Consider the following 26337-nt stretch of genomic DNA (forward strand, 5'->3'; position numbering starts at 1 on the left):
GCATATGAGCATTGTCTACCGGACAAGTCAGGTTTTTGTTTACAGAGGATATAGCAACATCAATTCTTGGAATTACCCATTTTTTTATAGAACTCTTCCTCCATAGGATAAGGTATTGAAACCTTTTTAGGAAGGAAAAAATGTTTTTTTGGGTGTTCCCATTCAGAACACATTAGCTTTCTTAGCTATGAATGGATAGGAAAGGCATGAACAGATTGGGGAGGCTTTAGTGAACCCAAACCAGAGGTGGGCTCATCGACCGACTGCGTTACTGGCATTAAAAATATGGAGCGGACCAATTCAGTGAGAGACTGTACCAACAACCTTTCCTGCGAACCTGATCCTCCCGCATTAGGTTCTTCGGAAGAGGAGAAATCAGCCTCTTCCTGGTCCTTTTTAGAGAAATCAGTCCTCTCTTGCCCCTTGTTCCTCAGCATGAGGATCCTGAGCAATGGACGGGGATCTGCTATGCTTAGTCCCACTCTGAGATGCTGCCCTTCCTCTTTTAAAAAAAAAGTTTATTCCGTGCGAGCGTGGGCTCCGATCCTATGGGATCAGCAGGAAGAGAGGCAGTAATGGCGAAGCCGCCGAGCGGCGTGCCTTTCGCGCGCCCTTTATATGCGCTCCTTGGGAAGAAAAACAGCACAGGGGGGGGCGTCTGGTGGGGAGGTAAAACCCCCCTCCCCCAGATTTACTGGAGGTCTGGTGCCGGCTGGAGGAAGATAAAACTGCTGTTTCCTGGACACATCGTGAGCTCTCTGAGAAGCAAGAGACTGTAAGTGCTCTACACAGCCCCCAGTGGTGACACATAGCCATGACAACATTTACTAAATGAATGGAGACATTCGTAAGAAAAATCTTTAAAAATTTCTTAGAAGACTCCACTTTTCTGCCGCAGGGTTTTCTGTGGTAAACCAACAGACCCAATCTTCACCCTTCACAGTGGGTTCCATTAAACCTTCAGGAGCTGGGGATCCGAGGAAACCCACAATCCTGGACCTGTAATAGCACCACCGCCAGTAAAACTTTATGGCCTTAATACCAAAAAGTACTGGATCCCAGGGCCCAGCTCTCTAAAAGAGAAGCGTTATAGGCAAGACCACGTTACTTCGGACATGAGGCCTGGGTACCATTCAATTCAGCCAAAGACACTTTAAATGGATCTGGCTGCACGGCTAGCCCCAGCTCCAGTGGAGCTCAGCACATCTTTACTCCTGACCAACACCTTAGACACTGGCGAAAAAAACTGAGAAACTTCCAGTAGTGGGAGGGGTATATTAGTGAGGCAACTTCCTGTTTAGGGTGTGCCAGTGTCCAGCACCTGAAGGTGGACTATAACCCAAATAGTAATTACTATGGAGTCCCGTGATGTACGATTAAAGAAATTAGAGCCATTCTGTAAAATTGGTCTCATCCCACGTTCGAGGGCATCTACATAAAAAAAGCAGAGCAGAAGGTAACCACTGAAAAAACTGAGGTACTCCCAGTAGTAGGAGTGGTTATATAGGGAGTGCACTTTTTGTCTTAGGGTGTGCAGGGTCCATCACCTGAAGGTGGCCTATAACCCACATAGTAACTACTATGGCTCTGTGTCCAGCGATGTACGATAAGAAAGGAAGACTAGCCAGGGGCTTGTTACAAGGCGCTTAGCGAAGGGCGCAAGGCTTGAAGGATAGAATCTCTCATAGCAACTATTGCAAACATAAAGCTGTCTCCTGGGCCTGCTGAGCAGGATAACCTTGAACACCTGTTTAAACTGGTCTCTCAATGATTAAGCAATTACTGTCAGAGAAAAAAAAAGTGTTTTGTTTTTTTCCAATAGGAATTCCAACTTTTTATCCGTTGGATCCCTAAGCATTTGAGTATTATCTGCCAGACAAGTCAAACTTATAGTTATATACTTGTAAAAAAGGATATAGCATAGCGTTATATAGTGTTAATTGCTGGTATACCCTACTTAGTGAATTTCCTCCACCATAGGATAGAGTGTGAAAACTTTTTAGGAGGGGGAAAAAAAAAAAAAATGCTTATCTGGATGATCCTCTCAGATACAAAAAAGAAGAAAAAAAAAAAAAAAAAGCCTGCACAGCTTGAGGAGGCTTTAGTGAACCTAAACACTCAGTTAAGGGTACATAAATGTGGAGTGATCTTTCAGCAAGAAATTGCACGATCTTAAGATTGGAACAGCTGATTCTCCCGCATTTGACACCTTTGAAGAGGAGTCATCAGCCCCACCACGGTCCCCTGAGGGAATTCATCTTCTCCTGCCCCTATTTGCTCAGTTTGAGGGTCCTGGGTAATGGAAGAGAACCTGTCGCATTTTGACCCACACTGGGATGCGATTAAAGTCGCTAAACTTTTTTTTTTTTTTTTAAATAAAATAAACAGGTGCTGCAGTGTTTAACAGTTGCAGACATTTCATGGCCATGATGCTCACTCTGACCAGCCACCCCCTCTAAAGGGAGGATGCCATTTGTAGAGATAAGCAGGCTTTCCAGAGCCTGAGGGAGACCCTTTTAGCTCTTTTTTGGGGGTTTCAACCCCCCCTTTTGACCATAGCCTGATGCATAAAGCAGAGGTACTACCAGAAGAAACTGCATCCACTGCTTGAGCAATAGTCCGGCCACAGCCGCTGCTATTAATGCTCAGCCTGATGCAAATAGTAAATGTGTCAAATAGGAAATGCCTGTATCGCCAAAACCTCTTTCATGCTTTTCTTTGCTCTTATGTCTCTGACAATTTTGCAGCCAGCATAAATGGAGATTTTTTTTTTTAAACACTCTTGCGTTGGAGGACGCCAACGCCACGCTAAGCCCCGCCCCCACGTCGCATTGCGCTCCCTCCTTTCTTTTTTTAAACACGGACCTCCGATCTGACATGATCGGCTGAGTGAGGAAGGGATGCCCTGGAAGCCGCCGCCGTGTAGGGGCGGTGAAAGAAAACGGCATTGCCGAGCGTTTTTAGTTCTCCCTTATACTCAGCCTCTTGAAGAGGGAAAGAGTTCAGCTCAGGTGGGGGTGTCTGGAGGAAGCAAAACCCCCCCAAACTTACCGGAGGTCTTGCCTGCTAGCTGGAGGAACACAGCGACACAGCGTGACTCTGAGCAAAGCATTAGAAGGTATGTGCTCCATACAGCCCCCAGTGGTGACTTAGGCATGACAACATTTAAAGGAGACATTGCATAAGAAAATTTAAAAATACCTTAGAAAAACTCCACTTAGCTTTCCCGCCGCAGGGTTTTCTGTGGTAAAACCAACAGACCCAATCTTCACCCTTCACGGTGGGTTCTGTTAAACCTTCAGGAACCGGGGACCCTAGGGGAGCCCACAATCCTGGACCTGTAAAAAGCACCCCGCCAGTAAAACTTTATGGCCTTAATACCAAAAGTACTGGATCCCGGGGTCCAGCTCTCTAAATAGAGAAGCGTTACAAGCAAAAGCTCATTTCTTTGAATACGAGGCCCGGGTACCATTAAATTAGTCCGAAGTCACTTTGAATGGATTCGGCTGCATAGCTAGCCCCAGCAAGGATTGCTCCAGTGGAGCTCAGCACACCACATCTTTACTCGTGACCAATACCTTAGACACTGGCGAAAAAAAACTGAAATACTCCCAGTAGTGGGAGGGGTTATATTAGGGAGGCACCTTCCTGTTTAGGGTGTGCCAGTGTCCAGCACCTGAAGGTTGACTATAACCCACATAGTAATTACTATGGCTCTGTGTCCCGTGATGTACGATTAAAGAAATTAGAGCCATTCTGTAAAATTGGTCGCATCCCACATTCCAGGGCATCTACATAAAAAAAAAAAAAAAAAAAAAAGAGCAGAGCAGAAGGTAACCACTGTAATTGTTCCATCAAAGCATGGTCCTGGAATGCAGTATCCTCTTGGCTGTTCACTTCTCTAGTAAAGTAAGCTACAGCTTGACACACTGAAATTGCAGTGAGGCGATCACAGGGCTGGGCCTGGCAGAGTAAAGAGCCTTCAGAAGCGTCTCACACTTTCTATCTGTAGAATCTTGAATCAACAAGCCTCTTCAAATGGTACAGACTGTAGGATCAACTACAGGAACAGACCGCTTTTACTGAACTCTTTTTCCACTGGATACAGTATGGCAAAGGTTTTTGAAGGAGTGAGAATCTTTTCTGGAGTAAATGAATAATTACTGTATGCCCATTCTATTAGTCCATGAACTGGGAATGTCAATAGTTTTTGCAGGTACCCAAAAACAGCTTGGTGAGACAGAAAATCATCATGAACTACAATGCCAGGATATTCGCGCACGGCAGCAACAAGCTTATTTACATGTTGTGTGAAGCTGGGAAAGAGTGGAGGTGGAGAAAAATCTTCTGTAGCTTCTTCTAACATTGCTTCTATATCCTCCTCATTCTTTTCTGTGTCTGCCTCGTCTAGGGCAGGCATACTGGGATTCGACTCAGAGATGGAGGAGCTGGAGAAGGGGCATAGCATTTTGTAGCCCTGGACATAGATGGCTGTATAAAGCACTTAATTGTCTGAGGAATTGTGGCATTGATGCAGAAAATTCTGCTTTTGTCAGGTAGGTCTCATGTTGCATGCCTATAGAATGTGTCACTGGTGTTAAATGAAAAAAAAAACAAAAAAAAAAAAAACAGTTTGTGTTCTGGTGCAAGGGAACGCTTTGTCACTGAGGTGGAGTGCTGTGTGGACCCCTTCAGCAGAGTGAAGGTTCATCTAAGATTCAGCCCTGGCTCCTTTTTCTGGCTCCTGCCACTGCTACAGGTGAATGTATATCTTTGTGGCCTAATCCCAGAGTAGGGTATGGAATATAAGGTTTTGCCAGAAAAATATGCAGCGACCCGGGTGTAGACCGCCCCGGTTACGAATCCTCGTGGCGAAAGAGTGGAAAAAATTGGCGGTAAAGTGAGCAACCAACGGGGTAATGTAACACCTGGTCACCCAGACAAGACTAAGCAAAACTAAGTGGTTTAATTTTAGAACCAAGATTGAAAAGTTTACATTGTAAAATGAACACATTGCCCCCGTTTTTACAGTAATGGTCAGATACAGGGTGATCCGGTCTTTCCTGCCCATGACACTGGACTATATACACTCACCAGCCACCTTAGGTACACCTGTTGAAATTGCTTGGTAAAACAAATTGCTAATCAGCCAATTACCTGGCAGAAACTCAATGCATTTACGCATCTAGATGCGGTGAAGAAGACTTGCTGAAGTTCAAACCGAGCATCAGAATAGTGAAGAAAGGGGATTTAAGTGACTTTGAACATGGCATGGTTGTTGGTGCCAGACGGGCTGGTCTGAGTATTTCAAAAACTGCTGATCTACTGGGATTTTCACGCACAACCATCTTCTAGGGGTTACAGAGAACGGTCCGAAAAAGAATATCCAGTGAGCGGCAGTTGTGTGGACAAAAATGCCTTCTTGCTGTAAGAAAATGGGCAGACTGGTTTAAGATGATAGAAAGGCAACAGCAACTCAAATAACGAAGGTACACAGAATACCATGTCTGAACGCACAACACATCAAACCTTAAAGCAGATGGGCTACAGCAGCAGAAGACCCCAAGAACAGGAAACTGAGGCTACAATTTGCACAGGCATAACAATATTGGAGCACATTATATAAAAAGGTATCATCCACTGTATTCCAGTGGGTAATAAGTATAAAAGAGCAAAAAATAATCCTGGGTGGCTAAACTAGAACGTAAAAATGCATAGAAAAGCAAAAAAGGCCTAAAAAAACAAAAACAAAAAAAAAAAAAAACACATTAAATCCTTTAGGGGTCATTTTCAGCATTCCAAAAAGGAATGCAATAAGAAATGTAAGCATGCAATCAGGACATCTAAAATAGACCATGAAAGTCACATAGCGGAGGAGAGTTAAAAAAAAAAAAAAAAAAAAAACCCCACAAGAATTTTTTTCATTTTTATATATTAACAGTAACAAAATGAGGCCAGAGCATGTTGGCCCCATAAAGGATGATGAATGTAATTTAGTTACAAAAGACAAGGGTTTTAAATGCATTCTTCTCCTCAGTTTTCACGGAAGTAAAAAGGGGGCTATAGTAACCAAGACTAATGTTTAGTAACCAAGGACTAATGTTAACAAGTCACAGAATGTACCCTCATGGCTAACAGAAGCCAATATCAGTAATAGACTTGATAAACTTAACAAGTCACCAGAACCAGATGGCTTACACCAGAGGGTCCTAAAAGGGATTGTAAAGGTTCATGTTTTTTCACCTTAACGCATCCTAGGAAGGAAAAAATAAATAAATAAAAAAAATAAAATAAATGTATACATACCCTCCAAGTCCGCCTGCTAATTTTCTATGCTTGAGAGGTGGATGGCGGACAGGGCAGAAAAGTGCAGTTTTGCCCAAAAGAGGATCAAGTCCACTGCCCTTTTGTGTGATGCAACTTCTGGTGCCTCCCTGATGGTTGAGCAAGGCCATGGCATTGTCCAACTGAATTCTCATTGAGTCCAGAGGAGTCCAGCACTTAACAGCCAACCAAATGGCCCAGAGCTCCAAAATGTCCTGCACTGGGATGGTATCCTGAAGTGCACCCCAGCCTGACAGGCCGATATTGCTCATGAGAACTTTCTATGTCTTAAGAGGAAAGAGTTCCGTGACTCAAACTCTGGGTTGAACTGAACTGCCACAGGCTTGAGGCACTTCCAACCGTGTGAGGGAGCCAGCCATCCAGGCGGGATTTATCATTCTAAAGTGCAGTTAGACCTCGAGACGTGGGGTCTAAATATTTAGTAAGCTGCTTTATTTAAGATGGCTGGTGAACGTTTGGGGTGAAGAGTTTGTATTCACAGAAGACTACCTGAATTTGGAGTTTAATTTTTCACTGGACTCTAATGATATATGCACTTTATGAATGTATGATTTGTACGTTAGCGTAACACTATTTTTGGAAACAACTGATGTTGGATATTTGATGTGTGAATATCAGTAAGTGCTGCAGTCACAATTTAGATTTAAAAAAAAATTTATGTGCTATTGCACAGATCTGGTTATTGTCTAGCACTGGTTACCTTTGTATTTTAGAACCTTATATAGGGGGCTCAGGACACTAAGATCTAATTTTCATTTGTGGTTTGAGGGCAGTAAAACCCCATAGTTAAATTGTGGCCCACGAATGGTTACCAAATCACTTAAGCGGCCCTTGCTCTTCAAAAGGATGAGCACTGCTGGTGTAAAAATTATATGGTATGACTAGGACAATAAACCAAAAATTTTTGGTTTATTCAGAACCAAAATTAGTTACCGGCTACTGTGTGGGAATCACAACTGGTTAACGCACAGCTCTCGCATTGATTTATCTCTCTACGCACAGAACCTACTAAGTAAAACAACGAATGTCGGCAACATTATGGGGCAACATATGTTGGTAAAAATCATGAACCTGTAGGTGGATGCCGGGGATAAAAAAGAAAAAAATCTGGTAGAAGTATTCAAATTAAGTTTTCGACTAAGAGAATCATTCTTACTTACAGTATCTCACAAAAGTGAGTACACCCCTCACATTTTTGTAAATATTTTATTATCTCTTTTCATGTAACAACACTGAAGAAATTATACTTTGCTACAATGTAATGTAGTGAGTGTACACCTTGTATAACAGTGTAAATTTGCTGTCCCATCAAAATAACACACAGCCATTAATGTGTAAACCGCTGGCAACAAAAGTCAGTACACCCATAAGTGAAAGTGTCCAAATTGGGCCCAAAGTGTCAATATTTTGTGTGGCCACCATTATTTTCCAGCACTGCCTTAACCCTCTTGGGCATGGCGTTCACCAGATTCACAGGTTGCCACTGGAGTCCTCTTCCACTCCTCCATGATGACATCATGAAGCTGGTGGATGTTAGAGACCTTGGCGCTCCTCCACCTTTCGTTTGAGGATGCCCCACAGATGCTTAATAGGGTTTAAGTCTGGAGACATGCTTGGCCAGTCCATCACCTTTACCCTCAGCTTCTTCAGCTAGCCAGTGGTCGTCTTGGAGGTGTGTTTGGGGTCGTTATGTAAGGAAGGGGATCATGCTCTGCTTCAGTATGTCACAGTACATGTTGACATTCATGGTTCCCTCAATAAACTGTAGCTCCCCAGTGCCAGCAGCACTCATGCAGCCCCACACCATGACACTCCCACCACCATGCTTGACTGTAGGCAAGACACACTTGTCTTTGTACTCCTCACCTGGTTGCCACCACACACGCTTGACACCATCTGAACCAGACAAGTTTATCTTGGTCTCATCAGACCACATGACATGGTTCCAGTAATCCATGTCCTTAGTCTGCTTGTATTCAGCAAACTGTTTGCAGGCTTTCTTGTGAATCATCTTTAGAAGAGGCTTCCTTCTGGGACGACAGCCATGCAGACCAATTTTATGCAGTGTGCGGTGTATGGTCTGAGCACTGACCGGCTGACCCCCACCCCTTCAACCTCTGCAGCAATGCTGGCAGCACTCCTACGTCTATTTCCCAAAGACAACCTCTGGATATGACGCTGAGCACTCAACTTCTTTGGTTGACCATGGCGAGGCCTGTTCTGAGTAAATCCTGTCCTGTTAAACTGCAGTATGGTCACTTGGCCACTGTGCTGCAGCTCAGTTTTAGGGTCTTGGCAATCTTCTTATAGCCTGGGCCATCTCTATGTAGAGCAACAATTCTTTTTTTCAGATCCTCAGAGAGTTCTTTGCCATGAGGTGGCAAGTTGAACTTCCAGTGACCAGTATGTGAGAGTGAGAGCGATAACATCAAATTTAACACACCTGCTCCTCATTCACACCTGAGACCTTGTAACACTGAGTCACATGACACCGGGGAGGGAAAATGGTTAATAGGGCCCAATTTGGACATTTTCACTTAGGGGTGTAATCACTTTTGTTGCCAGCGGTTTAGACATTAATGGCTGTGTGTTGAGTTATTTTAAGGGGACAGCACATTTACACTGTTATACAAGCTGTACACTCACTACTTTACATTGTAGCAAAGTGTCATTTCCTAAGTGTTGTCACATGAAAAGATAGAATAAAATATTTACAAAAAAATTGTGAGGGGTGTACTCACTTTTGTGAGATACTGTATGTCCAAAAATTGGTCATACTAATGAGTGCCTCCCACACCAGATTATTTTTAAATTTAACCCCGCATCCCCTAATATAAAAAGCAGTGGCTCTCAACCTCAAGTACCCCCAACGGACCATGTTTTCAAGTTTTCCTTCACTATGCACAGCTGTCTTAAATCAATATCAATGACATGGCATCCATCTATTTTATCTATGGGAAGTTCACAAAACAGACTGTTGGGGGCACTTGAGGACTGAGGTTGAGAACCAGTGATATAAAAAAGCACTTAAAAGAGGAGTTCCCATAAAAAAAAAAAAAAAATAAATAAAAGTCAGCAGCTACAAATACTGCAGCTGCTGACTTAATTGGACACTTACCTGTCCCAGGGGATCGAAGCCCTGCTAGTCTCCCCCTCCATTCGGCGGCACCGGCATTGCAACTGTGGGCGCCGAGCTGTGGCTTCACAGCCGGGCACCCACTGCGCATGCGCGATTGGCCGCTAAGTCATCTGGGACCTGTAATGGGTCCCAGATGATTGACAAGAGGGAGGGTGCAGAGCTGAGCCCTTCCTGTGCCGAGGGGAAGTGATGTCACCAGCCCAGGCACTGAAAGGGGCAGACTACGAGGGATCCCCTAGCAACAGGCATTTAGAGGCGAGTAAAAAAAAAAAAAAAATTTCCAAATGTTTTTATTTTTTTTTTTAGGCACATTCATGTATTTTTTTTTTTTTTTTTGGGGTGGAACACCACTTTAAAGTGAGCACCCCAACCAACATGTGTTTTGTGTAGGAGCAAGTTTTATTTAAAATGACATTTTTTCACTCCCGATCAAGCCCTTTATAAAGTGAGCACCCCAACCACAAACACTCAACATGTTCCACCCATTAAAGTGCTATATAAAAAGAATATCTTTGCTTTTTGACACAGATCCATTAGAGCGGAATTAAACCCACCAATTTAACGGTCTCCCAAGATACCTGGTACAGTTACTAGTGTGCCTTTGTCAACTCTCAAATGACCTGTCAAGGCTAGTGTCACAGCTGATCACATGTGCAACATCATGGCAATTGCATATCAAATAAGTCAAGATGGCAGCATCCGTGGCTATAATGGATAGGAGGGTTTAGTTCGGCTTTAAAGTCGCTATACTGAATGCACCCGAGCATTACATTAAGTATGGATTTTCCCCCGAACGAAAACCCCATTGCCAGAATGTCATCCAAGAAAAATTTTTCATTCTCCTTTGATCTTGTCACTACAGTTGAAAGACTTAAATTTGACCCCCGTTATCAGATATGTAAACAATCCAAAAGACACTTACCAAATTAAATTCTACTGATGTATGGCCAGCTTTAGGGTCCATGCACACTGGGCATAAAAAAAAAAATGCTGCTTACACAGGCACTTGGCCGTTTTTAACCCCTTGGCACTGGCCGTCCGCAAAATAGGCAGCCTCTCAGCGCCTGATCCTTAGCGCCAAGGGGCCGCATGTTTGCATGAATTGCTGCTTATGCACTTGTGCAGAGAGCGCACGCGCTGCGCGGTCCCAGGACAGTTACCGTCGACTAGCCGAAAGCTCCCGATCGCTCGCTGCAATCGGGAGTTTTCGAACCATGTGACCAGTGGTCACGTGATCTTAAGCCACACCGTCATAAATCTACTAAAGGGCCAGGAGGTACAGGAGCCAAGAGGCCAATTCAGCCTGTATAAGCAACTCTACGTTAGTCTATTTGTCCATGCACATTTGAGCATTTAGGCGGTGCATTTTGAGGGGAAAAAAAAAAAAAACTGCTGAAATACTCCCATGAATGAGTACAAAGCTTCCTCTAATCAGCTGAGGCAGAAAGGCAGGCTAATGACATCATGAACTCCACCACAGCCAATTTGTACGTGCCTACTTCCCATTTCTCCTATAGGCATCAGTAGAACTCTAGGTTGCTTAATCTAAAGCTGTATCGCTCAGTGGATATTAGAATAAAACTATTAAGCGCATTAAAACCAGTACCTTTCTGAGCTGAAGTTGGAGGCTGTTACAATGACATCATCTTTATTTTGTACCAAGACTGGAATCTTCCTGCATCCAGGAGATTTAAGCAGCCTCTGCAGAAGTTTTAGAGTTTCTGTAAAATGAAAGGATGACATTTTCATAATGTATTTGAACTTTTGTCGGAAACTGTACTGATGTGATGAATTTAACTTTCTAGACCTACCCTAGGTATCTGGGGTGCAGCCGTCACTCAAGACCTACATTGCGGGGATTTGTCCCTGAAGGCAAAAGGGCCATAAACACGAGTACCACTTGATACAGCCTTCAGCCCCTTCCAGCCGGTCATATCTGATGACATACACACTGCACCTATGCCGCCCAGCTAACACCCCCCCCCCCCCCCATAGGCAAGGGCCCTTAAGTTTAGTTATTCTAGGCATCTTAAAGCGATTGTAAAGTCTTTTTTTTTTTCCAATAAATATCACCATAAAAATAAAGATCCTCTTCTCGGGTGCCTCTTCTGCACTCTTGCCCCCTTCCTCCTGTCGAATGCCCCCCAGCAAGTAGCTTGCTATGGGGGCACCCAAGCTGAGTCACAGCTCTGTGTATCCATTATGACACAGAGCTGCGGCCCAGCCTGCCCCCCCCTCTCCCGATTGGCTGACAGCAGCGGGAGCTAATGGCTCAGAAGGGAGAGTCTCAGAGGGCTGAGACACTCATGGACATCGCTGGACAGAGATGGGGCTCAGTTAAGTATTAAGGTGGCCGAGGGGGCTGCTGCACACAGAAGGCTTATCTGAATGCACAGAATGCATTAGGATAAAAAAACCTTCCGACTTTACAACCCCTTTACGCTCCCGCTGATGTTTTAATATATGTACAGTGGTGCACCGAAATTAAAATTCTGGACCAAAACTTCAGGATGCACTTGGCTGAAAACCGAAATGGACAGGTTTTTTTTTTTTTTTTTTTTTTTTAAACCTTTTTATATATAATCCAAAATATAATAGTAAAGTGCTTTCAACTACAAGTGCAATATTTATATAAAAAAATATGATGATAGATATATAGAGATTAAAGAAAATAAAAATAGAGCCAAAGAAAAATAATTTTTGAACTTTTTCCACCTTTAAATGTGACCTATAAACTGTACAACTCAATTGAATAACAAACTGAAATCTTTTGGGGGGGGTAACAAACGAACATAAAGTAGTTGCATAAGTGTGCACACCCTCTTCTGACGTAGCTGTGCTCAGAATTAAGCAATCACATTCAAGCTCATTCAAACTCTTGTTTAGTAGGAGCCAGTACACATCATTTATATGCGCTGCACAATGGAAAAAAAACACACAGGCAAAACATGGAATGACAAAGAGCCTCTAAGTTTATGTAGACATATTGTCACGCTTCTGAATTATTGTGCAATGTAGTAGTAATGAATAGAACGTCAAAAGGCCTCTAATCTGTTTCAAGCAAATGTATTTTCCCTACGATTTCAAATTCAATGTGCAAAACAGTAATAAATAGAACCAACAGATTGGCAAAAGGCAGTTATTTTCATGTAAACAGATTTCAACCTTACTTGAAATCTATTGAGCAAAATCGTATATAACCAAACTCTAAAATATTTCCACACCGCAGACATGGTCCACCTTTGCCGGTAGCACAGTGATATAATAAGATTAACCACTTCAGCCCCGGAAGGATTTGCCCCCTTCCTGACCAGGCCATTTTTTGCAATTCGGCACTGTTGCTTTAACTGACAATTGCGCGGTCGTACGATGCTGTACCCAAACAAAATGTATGTCCTTTTTTTCCCCACAAATAGAGCTTTCTTTTGGTGGTATGTGATCACCTCTGTGGGTTTTATTTTTTGCGCTATAAAACAAAACAAAAAAAAAAAGCGACAATTTTAGAAAAAAAAAAAAACACAATATTTTGTAGTTTTTGCTATAATAAATATCCTTTTTTTTCCAAAAACAAAAAAAAACACACCACATTTTTTCCTCAGTTTGGGCCGATATGTGTTCTTCTACATATTTTTGAAACCCCCCCCCCCAATCGCAATAAGTGTATACTGATTGGTTTGCGCAAAAGTTATAGCGTCTACAAAATAGGTGATAGATTACATTTTTATTATTCTCTTTGCTTTTTTACTTGTAATGGCGGCGATCAGCAATATTGCGGCTGACAGATCGGACACTTGACACCACTGACATTTATACAGCGATCAGAGCTAAAAGTAGCCATTGATTACTGTATAAATGTCATTGGCAGGGAAAAGGTTAACACTAGGGGGCGATCAAGGGGTTAACTGTGTTCCCTAGGTGTGTTCTAACTGTAGGGAGGGTGGGACTGACTAGGGGAGAAGAGAGATAGGTGCCTGGCGGTCATTGAACCCGCTGCGCATGCGCATCGGCTCCGGGGACAACAGCTCCAGGCCGATGCGCTCCAACTGTCACATCTTAAAAAAGGAGCGACGTACAGCTATGGTGATTTGCGCAGCCGTGCCAACCTGCCGCAGTATAACTGCCGCGGCTGCTCGGCTAGTGGTTAAACACTTCCCACAGAGCCTACAGTCAGTCAATTGACGGCCGGGCGCTTTCCTATTCTGACTGAACGTTAGATGTACATCCTGTCAGAAAGTGTCGCTTGTGGGACCGTGTAGCGGCGAGATCTGTCACTGGCTGTGTCCACGAGACACAGCCGATGATTGATCAGTGTACCGGCTCGCTGCTGGTACCATGTGCCCATGTGACTAATCACAGCAGGTCACATGACGGATGTACACAATGGATAGCTTCCTTTCATGACATCCACTGAGTACAATTGTGTTGCTAGCTGTGATTGCTTTGGTCACAGGGTTAAAAAAAAAAAAAAAAAAAATTCCATAAAAAAAACAAATTTATGAATTTTTTTTCTTCATACTGTCACTGACATTAGTTATATGACACTGTACTGCACTGGTGACATTGAAATTACAACTTCAAAAACCTGATGCCTCTTAAATACCTTGGACTGCCTACTTTCCAAAAATTGGTCATTTGAGGAGCATTTCTACTGTCCTGGCATTTTAGGGCCTCAAGAAATTAGTCCTGCGGTACATCGGGATTGATCAATTTTGAGATATATACCATAGTTTGTGGACTCTAACTTTCCTACAGACTAAATAATATTCAATGATTTGGGTTATTCTCACCAAAGAAATGTAACAGAACACATTTTGGGCTAAATGAAGAATGATTGCAAACTTTCAGCTTTTTTCCAATTATTTAGCAAAAAATAAAAAACCCACTGTGATTAAATGGCACCAAAAAAAGGCTTTACTTATGTGAACAAAATGATAAAAATGTAATTTGGGTACAGTGTTGCATGACTGCGCAATTCTCAATCAAAGTGCGACAGCACTGAAAGCAGGCCTGGGCAAGAAGGGGGTAAAAGTGCCCTGAAGAAGTGTTTAAAGCTAGAGTGGGAATTAAATCAGAGGAAAGAAAAAAGGAAACTACATTAAAAAAAAAAAAAAACTTCTATATTTACTCAAAAAATTACCTCCTGAAGTCACCTCAGCAGTCCTTTTAACAGATAGGGGAAGGGTCCAGTGAGCGAAGGTCACTGTGGTGTCACACAAAAATAGCCAGGCTATTAAGAGTGGGGGTCACACACACACTATATCCCCCTAATGTACACAGTACCTGCTACCAAATAATAGTATCACAATGAAGGATAGGGCAATGCTCCAAGTGATATTAACAAGGAATGAACACACCAGTGAACATCTTGCATGACTTAACAAAAGTGCAAACAAAATGTTTCTGTAAACTTTGACATCTGAGAAAAGTACAGGCAGTCCCCAGGTTACAAAGATAGGGTCTGTAGGTTTGTTCTTAAAAGGGGTTGTAAAGCTTTGTGTTTTTTCACCTTAATGCATCCTGAGTGACCGGCCTCCCAGACCCCCCCCCGTTTTATTTACCTGAGCCGTGGAACTTGACCCGGCAGGGACGCGCTGTCTCTGCATGGGGTTCTCGCCTCTTGATTGGATAGTTTGATAGCAGTGCGGCCATTAGCTCCCGCTGCTGTCAATCAAATCCAATGACGCGGGCGCTGGGCCATACATTCGGCAGTTATGGACGCCGAATGCTGGACTTGGATCACGCCCGCAAGGTAACCCCCTCAGGAGAGCGCTACTCCTAGGGGGCCATCTGATGCGGGGAGGAGCCGAGAGCCGCCGGGGGACCCCAGAAGAGCAGGTATCGAATTCAAGGACTAATTAATGGACGAATTCAGGGCCACTCTGTGCAAAACGAGCTGCACAGTGGAGGCAAGTATGAAATGCAAGTCATAAAAAAAAAAAAAAAAAAAAAAACGAACCCTTACAATCACTAAGTTGAATCTGTTTGTAAGTTGGAACAGGTACATTTTTTAAGTGTAGCTCCAACCAAAAAAATATTTTTAAAGCTTTTTTGGATAGCATAGGGGAGGGTAATCACTCCTGTAATGTTTGTTTTGCTGTCAGTGCCCCTGTTCAGAAGATTTCACCTCACTTTCTGTTCCAATGACAATTGGATTTTGGGATGTTTTGGAAACAAGCAATCGGTGGAGGTACCATTTTCCCATAATAACTCTTACAAGAGTGAATTTCCCTTCCTAGGGGTAGATTTCCTCTAGCTTCCTGTTGTCTTCCTCAGTTTGTAATTAGGAGTCGTTTGTAACTAGGGGACTGCCTGTATAAACCTTCCATTAAATTTTACTAAAAAATAAACTGATTAAAAAAAATTCCCAAAAATGCTCCTACTGCGAAACGTAGAAAGCACTACTGAACTTGGTAAATGGAAAAATCCAGATGGGCATCTTGGATGTCTGTCTACAAATGCCATTACTCCCCTTGTCACAAAGGAGGCAATAACTGATCTTACAGATTCCATATTAAAACTTTAGAACCTGGGGGTATTTGTTTAGCGATTTATGTGCAGGATAGGATGAATGCTCCTGATGCTATTGGTATGAGAACAGGTTTAAATATAATACTTTTAACCCGTCTTCCAAAGGTACTGGAATGACTACTCACTGGTAAAAGATGGTTCAGGGGATTCTGCAAATCTGACTGTCCTTGAGCAGATTTTGGTTGGTTTGAGAGAAGACCGTGATTAACCTCCCTGGCGGTATGATTATTTTAGATTTTTGGTGCTGAAAGCGGTACCATTTTGCATGGAAAGTTGGCATTTTATATTGCAGGCCTGTAATTCCTAGGAATAACTCACTTAAATCTGTCCAAACCAGAGTCTAATAGACATCTCAGGTATGATAAAAAGTTTGAAACACAAAATCATAAATTATAATAAATAACTATAAATATTAACAACATAACACTTTATTCAATAAATATAAAATCAAAAACACTGACTTTTGGCCAAAGGGTGCAATATTAGTAGTCATATTGCTTCAGTAAACATCCCGGGTATGGAAAATTTTAAAACATGCTACAGCACAAAGTCCAACGTCACAATCAGGACAATAGAACCTGGTTTCTTTTCTGATTTTCCTTCCAGTGTCGTCACGCTTAGAGCAGCAAACCACACACATCCTTGTGGGTGCGGACTTCTTTTCTGTTGGTGGAATGTGGTCCATAAAATGACGACCAGTCAGGCGTTCCGGGTTCACAATGCCAGCAGTACGACGTCCAGATCCATTTACAGTCGATGTGTGGTGCTTGAGAAATATAAGTTCGGCAACTTACCAAACAAAGTCCGCGTGAACCACATGCTTGTCACTCTTTTTTATCAGAAAAAAGGCATTCCACAGGCACTGTTCAAGAAGATGCCTGAAGACTTTTTTGTAATTTTTTTTTTGTTGTTTTCTCATCGCTGGATAAAATGTCATGGCCTGGTCACCTCCCATGGTGCTGTTGTAGTCCATCACGACTTTCATTATGTCTTTTTCACCTTTTGTGTGTACCATGACAGTAGAGGTTTTGTGAATAGTACTCATTAGGCACACATCTTTTTTGTTGCGCCATCATTTTGCCTTTCTGCCAGGCAACTATTTCTCCTGCCTTGAGCTTTTTATTGCCAAAGGTTGGTGGCATGTCACGCTGGCTAGCCCTAACGGTCCCATATGCCTCCATCTTGTTCTGTAGAAGGAAATCAGAGTTCTGGAGAAGTGTAAAAATGGTCTGTGGTTACAAAGTAGCCCTGATTCAGCAATGGCTCAAAGTAAGAACTGAAGCGATTGCTATTCCATAATTACTGAATCTTTCATTGAATTTGGTGCCTTTCCCGGTGTATAGGACCGAACTGCACATGTAACGAGTGCTCGATTCACATAGCATGAATGATTTTATGCCAAATCGTGCTCTGATGCGATATACTGTATCCAGCTGAGTCTTCCTTTGTAGACCATTAGACTTTCATTGATACTGATGTCTCTATCTGGTACACAGGTCTGCTGGAAATTTTTCTGAATAATTTGATATACCTCCCAAATCTTTGAGTTTTGGTGCTGTATGAGAAGTCTCAAATTCTTCATTATTTTCAAAGTGCAAATACTTCATTAACAGAGAAAATTTGTACTCCGACATGACAAAAAAAAAAAAAAAAAAGAAGGAGTGGCTAGTAATTTGTTGGTTGTCCAATACCACTTCTGCAGGGGTTTCCCCACCACTCCCTGAAGAATTATTAGGCCCAGAAACTTGCAGATGTCCTCTTTGGTCACCGGTTCCCACTTTCTGCTCCTTGCAAACCACTGATGCGTAGCAGCTTGTTGCTCCTGGCACCGATTTGTCTCCGTAACAATTTTTTCAATAACCTTATCGGTCAAAAAGAGTTGGAGGTATGCCAAGAGGTTGTCATTTTAAACCTCCACTTTGATACCGGGTGCTCCAGTAAACGGGAATCTTGGGGGCACTACATGCCCCATACCTCAGTCAATCGAGCACCAAGTCCGCACATCACTGGGCACAGTCGCAGGATCATCGCTGAAATCGTTTTCCGTGCCCGATGACGAACTTTCCCACAAATCGCTATCACTCAATTCTGCAAGCGATTCTGTATCGCTGTCTTCCAGCAGGTCATATACTGCTTTTGGAGGTAGGGGCGTGCTTTTTTGATGCCATGGTCTTTCTGCAGTTTCCAGACAGAAAGTACAGTAAAACTGCAGGCAAGGGTACTGGGGAAAGCACTGGGGGGCAAACTAAGGTCAATTTTATTTTATTTAGTAATGTAATCCAATAGGATTACAATGTATCAGTGCTTTATACTATTTGAATTTGCCGCCGGTTCCACCCCCTGCGTCGCAACACTCGCGGGGAATGGAAGCCAGGGCACACAGTGCATCGGGCGGAGGATCCGGCCGCCGTACACAGAGGGAGTGCATCGCGTGGGCAAGGTAAGTAACCTCTTCCAGGATCCAGCGATGCAATCCCGAGTGTGGTTCGGAGTTATCGCTAATCATACTGAAATCGCACCCCGAGCCACACTCGGGAATGCCACCAGGAAGGTTAAGGTGTAGCGTTTTAAACTCTATATTTAGCTTCAAATCCACTGATTGAACCCTAAGGCTTGGGACGTCTGACCCAGAGAAAAGGAAAGACGACTTTGGAATTGACATTGTAAATTTTGTGTTCCATGTCTTCCACTGAAAAGAAGGGGTTTAGCAGTTGTAGCCTGGGTGTTTTGAGGCCCTTGAAGAAGGGATTTTGAACCTTTGGAGCAAGAACCTTTCCCTCTGTGATAAATTTGTCAAGTGGCTAAACAAAGTGATGTCCACCCAAAGGGCATACATGTGTGGGATCTTTTGCAGGCAGCTCCAGTTGACCAGGCTTTGAGCCGCAAGATTCTGCACATGTGAATAGAAATTGAAGCCATTCTGGAGATTTGTGTCATGACTTGTTCTAGGGTATCCACACAAAAGAGCAAGAATGTGGAAACAGGGTTAGCATGTCCAAGATATAGTGTCCTGCAATCCGGGTGCAGACCAATCTGTAGTAAAAAGTCTTTCTGGCAAGAGGGTAGAAGGAAGCCCCCCATACCTTATAAAAGGCAAAAGTGGTGGTCAACTGTGTGACCTGTGGTATGACGCAACACCTGCTCATCTACCTGAGACTAAGCTGAGTGAATGTTAGCACCAAGTTTGAAACGTTTAACGCTGTATTAGTGGATACGTTTCAAAACACATTCCAGGTTCCCTGATAGTTTAAACATATAATACACAGAGTGTAAAGCAATTAATGGATGCATTATGCCCAATACTTACTGTGGGACTACAGTAAGTGGCAGAGAAACAGGGTGACCTGTCCATGTCGCTGGTCCCTATATAGGGTACAGGCTTCACCCATTCCAGTGGGCATATACCCAGGAGGAATGTTGTCAAAAAAACTTTGCCAATGTCCAATCACCTGAAGGTACTATAACCTAGGGTCTATGAATAACAAGCATTTGCTCTGTAGCGTATATATTAATAGTATTAAAGTATTAATTTAGGCTTTTCAACCCAGTAAATTTTTGATGAACATTTCATATTTTGTAGAAACCCAAGCTCAAGATGCTTTGTAATACATATTATGCTTTACCAGGAAAATGTAAAAATAATCTACAGTTTGATCCCCACTCACTGTTGTACTCATCACAAATCACAAAAACGGATGATCTTTTCACCTTGTAATATATTTGCTGGACACATGTCAATCTTTGTTACCACCACAAAAACTGGAACGTTTAATGCCAACGCCAGACCGAGGTGCTCCTTAGTCATGCCCACTATGCCAGCATTGCTGCCGACCTGTGGAAAGGAAGAGTATAAAAAGAAAAAAAATATATATGATTACTCCCAAATATTCAGTTCATTAAATAAGTTTTTTGTGATGACAAAAAAAAAAAAGGGGGGGGGGGGGGGAGGGATAATTTAAGCGTATCTAAAACCAAAGACAAAATGTTATATAGTGTAGCTTATACCAGTCCTTATACATGGTCATTGCATTGGTTTTCTTTTTAGTAAACAAGTGCAGTCACAACATCTAAGGAATGGTTAACCTGCAATATAATAAGATTTTTGTTATACCTGTAAAAACCCTTTTCTTGAAGTTCATTACAGGACAGTATCCAGGAACAAAAGCATAGCTGCCCAAAGAAAATTTGTGGAAAAGTAAGTATACCGAAGTAATACGGTTATGTAGTCCATGAATTATGTACATCCTTATGATCACATAATGTAGTTACATTAAAAAAAAAAAAAAAAAAAAAAAAAAAAAAAAAAAAACCCACGAATAAAGTTAATCCATACGGTATGTGTCCTATCTTTTCCTCTGGTGGATGGGAAGAATAGGAATATGCCCCTTCTGATAGGTGCTGAATCAGTAGTTCAGTAAAAAAAAAAAAAAAAAAATTAAATATAAATATATCTATATATCTATATCTATCTAAACTGATGCACGTGGTGGCCCATCTGGGCAATCTGTCTCTAGTTTTCCTTCGTTACAAACTATAGGGTCTTACCTTTTGCCCAGAATCAGACAGACAAAATTTGAAGTTATTAAAGACTTGTATCTATTCACAAGAAATATGTATAGTAAAGACACTGTACCTACTCAGAGGGAGAAAACTTCGAATGAAATTGACCTTGATGTTCTAATAGAACTGGCTGATGAGCAGGATGGTTTGGATTTTATTGACAGGATTGACCTAGAAACTCTCCTTGAAGCAAACACTATGACTAATAAGGAGAAAAAAATAGAAATTAAATCCACATTAAAAAAGAAATCTGATAAGTTTCCCCCACTTAGTTAGAATATCAACCTAGGAGCCTTTTAGACTATGACCACCAGAGACATCAACAAACTCAGTGTTCGTTCTGGCACGTACCATAATGCATCAGTAGGAGAAAAGGCAGCTATAACCACTTTAAACAACCAAACCCACCTCACAATAAAGCCAGCTGATAAGGGTAGGAATATTGTTACGATGACCAATATAAAATTTCAAGATCCCTGATAGAAAAATATGACAAAGAATTCTACATATTGGTAGATGATGCCTACCTGAATAATGTAATTGATAAATCTGGGATTTCATTTGTACCCCTCATCCAAAGATACCAACCTTCTACAGTTTACCAAAAGATTCACAAAAAATAAAAATAACCCCCAGGACGAGCTATAGCTTCGGGTTGCGGGGCTTTGATGGAAAATCGAAGTAAATTCATAGATGAACAGATCAGGTCATATGTTATCAATTTACCCTCATATCAGGGATTACCTTGCACCTCCTTCAAAATTTAGAGGAAATGGTATTGCCGCTAGAAGCTCTTTATAGCTCCAGCCCCCACCAGCAGGGCATCAGTGCTGTCAGTCATGCCATTTCTCAGTCACACAAGGACAATCGTCCTTTTAATGAATGTATCCTTTCAGCATTGGAATTTATATTGGTTCATAATGTTTTCTCTTTAGATGGTTCCCACTACCTCCAGGTACAGGGTGTGGCAATGGGGACCTGTTGTGCCCCCGCCTATGCCAACCTGTACCTGGGGGAGTGGGAACAGGCCTTTTTGATGGGCGACAATTATTCCCATTTAACTGACAAGATACTAAGTTGGTATGGCTATATAGACGATATTTTGATTGTCGGGGGGGGGGGATATCACTTGACTTATTGAACGACTGCATTTCAGCCATTAATCAAAATTCCTGCAACCTAAATTTTATCATGACCCATAACACCTCAGAAATTTTCTGGATGTCTCTATTTACAAGACGGTACACTTGCTAGCTCCCTGTACTGTAAGGAGACAGCAAGTAACACAATACTTCACGCTAGCAGTGCCCATCCGGCACCACTAATAAAATCTATTCCCTATGGCCAATTCCTGAGAATCCGTTGGAATTGTTCAGGTGAGGCTAGATTTCGTGAAGAGGCAAATAAATTGCGAGAGATTGCTTTTGAGAGGCTATTCCTCCACATGCCTTAAAAAGGCTTTTAAGGGGTGAACTCTAGATCAAGACATGATCTATTATTTAATAAATATATTCCAGGCAATTCTGATCCGAGACATTCCAACGATGCGAGAATTATCACACGATACACCAGACAATACAAGTAAATGCCAATGTATCATAGTACTGGCATTTACTTACTATTGACCCTTTATTAAGTCCATTTTTTCCAACTAGCCCCTCAATTACCTACCTCAGAACCAAGATATACATATACATACACACACACACACACACACACACACACACACACACACACACACAAAGTGAATTCACTGTAGAATTCCACAATCACCCATGGAGACGCTTGGGTATGTTTCGATGCAGTGGCTGCAACCACTGCAAATACATGTATATTGGAAATAACATCAAATTGCTAAGTGGTAAGATTTTCAAACCGGCACATTTTGCCAAAAGTAAAACGGCTGGAGTTGTCTATATGCTGGTATGCCAGTGTGGATACTTTTACATCGGTAAAACCAAAAACAAGAATTCCATAAAAGAGCACATAGACATATTCTAAGCATGAAAAAAAATCTAAACCTGATCTTCCACTGGGCAGACATGTCGGAGATGCTCATGGCAGCAAAACTCCCCAAATTAAATGCTTAATTTTGGACAGAATACATCCTAGTGCCCGAGGGGGCAATCGGAATAGGATTTTGTTGCAATGCAAAACTCGCTGCATAATCAATTTAAATGCTACTCTACCCCCAGGCCTAAATGACATGGTTAGTTCTCGTCCATTTTTGGAAGGCTTTTCCTCTGCTGGATGGGAAGAATAGGTATATGCTCCTTTCCGGTAGGTGCTGAATCAGTAGTAATTTCCCTTTTTTCTCCTCTATCTACGCATACATATATATTATCAAATATACAGCAGGGAGGTAAAGTATTCAGACCCCCTTAAATTTTTCACTCTGTTATATTGCAGCCATTTGCTAAAATCATTTAAGTTCATTTTTTTTCCTCAATGAACACACAGCACCCCATATTGACAGAAAAACACAGAATTGTTGACATTTTTGCAGATTAAAAAAGAAAAACTGAAATATCACATGGTTCTAAGTATTCAGACCCTTTGCTGTGACACTCATATTTAACTCAGGTGCTATCCATTTCTTCTGATCATCCTTGAGATGGTTCTACACCTTCGAGTCCAGCTGTGTTTCATTATACTGATTGGACTTGATTAGGAAAGCCACGCACCTGTCTATATAAGACCTTACAGCTCACAGTGCATGTCAGAGCAAATGAGAATCATGAGGGCAAAGGAACTGCCTGAAGAGCTCAGAGACAGAATCGTGGCAAGGCACAGATCTGGCCAAGGTTACAAAAACATTTCTGCTGCACTTAGGGCACAGTGGCCTCCATAATCCTTAAATGGAAGACGTTTGGGACGACCAGAAACCTTCCTAGAGCTGGCCGTCTGGCCAAACTAAGCTATCGGGGGGAGAAGAGACTTGGCGAGAGAGGTAAAGAAGAACCCAAAAGATCACTGTGGCTGAGCTCCAGAGATGCAGTCGGGAGATGGGAGAAAGTTGTAGAAAGTCAACCATCACTGCAGCCCTCCACCAGTCGGGGCTTTATGGCAGAGGTTCCCGACGGAAGCCTCCCCTCAGTGCAAGACACATGAAAGCCTGCATGGAGTTTGCTAAAAAAAACACCTGAAGGACTCCAAGATGGTGAGAAATAAGATTCTCTGGTCTGATGAGATCAAGATAGAACTTTTTGGCCTTAATTCTAAGCGGTATGTGTGGAGAAAACCAGGCACTGCTCATCACCTGTCCAATACAGTCCCAACAGTGAAGCATGATGGTGGCAGCATCATGCTGTGGGGGTGTTTTTCAGCTGCAGGGACAGGACGACTGGTTGCAATCGAGGGAAAGATGAATGCGGTCAAGTACAGGGATATTCTGGACGAAAACCTTCTCCAGAGTGCTCAGGACCTCAGACTGGGCCGAAGGTTTACCTTCCAACAAGAGAATGACGCTAAGTACAAAGCTAAAATAACGAAGGAGTGGCTTCACAACAACTCCGTGACCATTCTTGAATGGCCCAGCCAGCCCTGACTTAACCCCTTCCCGCCGACCGAACGTACATATGCGTACTCTGCCTTCCGGGGTTATACCGGGATGATGCCTGCAGCTGCAGGCATCATCCCGGTACCGTTGTTTACAGCGGGCGATCGGCTACCCGTGTATAACAACCGATGCGGCTAAAAGCCGCTCGGCTGTTATACCAGAGGAGCGGGAGGGGACATCCCCCCCCTCCCGCCGCTGTTACCGGGCCTCCCGTGCGATCGGCAGGCCCGGTGTCCGTTCGGCTGCCTTCGGCGGCTGGGGGCGGGCTGGAACGAAGCTGCGAGCGGCTTCGCTCCAGCCTTCTTGTTGTAAATGCGGAAGCGACGTCATGACGTCACTTCCCGTTTACTCGGCTGCCAATGGCGCCGAATTTAAAAAAGTACACATTATTCAGAATCGCCTTTTTCGGCGATCTGAATACTTTGAAGTGTAAAGGAGGGATGGGGGGTCTTTTAGACCCCCCATCCCTCCATAAAGAGTACCTGTCACCACATATTACTGTCACAAGGGATGTTTACATTGCTTGTGACAGCAATAAAAGTAAAAAAAAAAAAAAAAAAAAAATTTTAAACACAATTTATAAAAGTACAAAAATAAATAAATTAAATAAAAAAAAAAATTTTTTTTTTAAAGTGCCCCTGTCCCCGCGAGCTCGCGCAGCGAAGAAAACGCATACGGAAGTCGCGCCCGCATATGTAAACTGTGTTCAAACCACACATGTGAGGTATCGCCGCGATCGTCAGAGCAAGAGCAATAATTCTAGCCCTAGACCTCCTCTGTAGCTCAAACCTGGTAACCGTAAAAAATTTTTAAATCGTCGCCTATGGAAATTTAAAAGGTACCGTAGTTCGTCGCCATTCCACGAGTGCATGCAATTATAAAGGGTGACATGTTTGGTATCTATTTACTCGGCGTAACATCATCTTTCACATTATACAAAAAAAATTGGGTTAACTTTACTGTTTGGATTTTTTAAAATTCATGAAAGTGTCACTTTTCCAAAAATTTGCGTTTAAAACACCGCTGCACAAATACCGTGTGATAAAAAAATATTGCAACAATCGCCATTTTATTCTCTAGATTCTCTGCTAAAAAAATATATATAATGTTTGGGGGTTCTAAGTCATTTTCTAGCAAAAAATACGGATTTTAACTTGTAAACACCAAATTTCAAAAATAGGCTTAGTCATGAAAGGGTTAAACCCAATTGAGCATCCCTGTGGGACCTAAAAATGTCTGTCCACCAACGTTTACCACCCAACCTGACAGGACTGGAGATCTGCAAGGAGGAATGGCAGAGGATCCCCAAATCCAGGTCTGAAAAACTTGTTGCATCTTTCCCAAAAAGACTCATGGCTGTATTAGATCAAAAGGGTGCTTCTACTAAATACTGAGCAAAGGATCTGAATACTTAGGACCATGTGATATTTCAGTTTTTCTTTAATAAATCTGCAAAAATGTCAACAATTCTGTGTTTTTCTGTCAATATGGGGTGCTGTGTGTACATTAATGAGGAAAAAAGTGAACTTAAATGATTTTAGCAAATGGCTGCAATATAACAAAGAGTGAAAAATTTAAAGGGGGTCTGAATACTTTCTGTCCCCACTGTATATGTACTACTACAGGTATACTACCCGTGTTGGAAATATACTATATATTCCCTCAGTTGGTTCACATATACTGAATGCATCCTTTTTGTGCGGTGATACCCTTGATGCGCTATCTCCACGGGTATGTATGATCCTATGGAGGTCGCTCAGATGTGTTATATCTATATCAATTTATGCTCACAACCTATTAGTGCATACTTTTTCACATCATTTGATCTGATTTAGGCCCACGTTTTTGTTCGGACCTTCACTGGGGAATCTGTGTGGAGCGTTTTTATTTTGTTGGGATGCATACAGGCAGCTTTTCCTTGTTATTACTTGCAGAATTTTCATTCCCCAATTATTGGGACACCACCATTATCTGGTACGCTTTATATGTGTGTGTGTATGTGTATATATATATATATATATATATATATATATATATATATATATATATATATATATATATATATATATATATATATACACACACACACACACACACATATACACATACATACACACACATATATACACACACACACACACACACACACACACACACCTCTTTAATTGTCTTGATAAACAATAACAAAAAAGAGTTACATTGTATA

General features: G+C 42.2%; 1 protein-coding gene across 1 annotated transcript in view; it reads right to left on the bottom strand.

Moving 5' to 3' along the window:
• The window catches only part of GTPBP1 (GTP binding protein 1), a 126295-nt gene that overhangs the window by 48646 nt on the left and 51312 nt on the right, over positions 1–26337 (bottom strand). Inside the window, exons 5-6 of the mRNA XM_073592522.1 lie at positions 19721–19844; positions 11091–11205 (exon numbers count right to left, since the gene is read on the bottom strand). Of these exons, the coding sequence (XP_073448623.1) occupies positions 11091–11205; positions 19721–19844 (239 nt within the window). The remainder of the gene's footprint in view (positions 1–11090; positions 11206–19720; positions 19845–26337) is intronic.

Source organism: Aquarana catesbeiana, linkage group LG07 (genome assembly GCF_042186555.1).
Source record: "Aquarana catesbeiana isolate 2022-GZ linkage group LG07, ASM4218655v1, whole genome shotgun sequence".
NCBI lineage: Eukaryota > Metazoa > Chordata > Amphibia > Anura > Ranidae > Aquarana > Aquarana catesbeiana.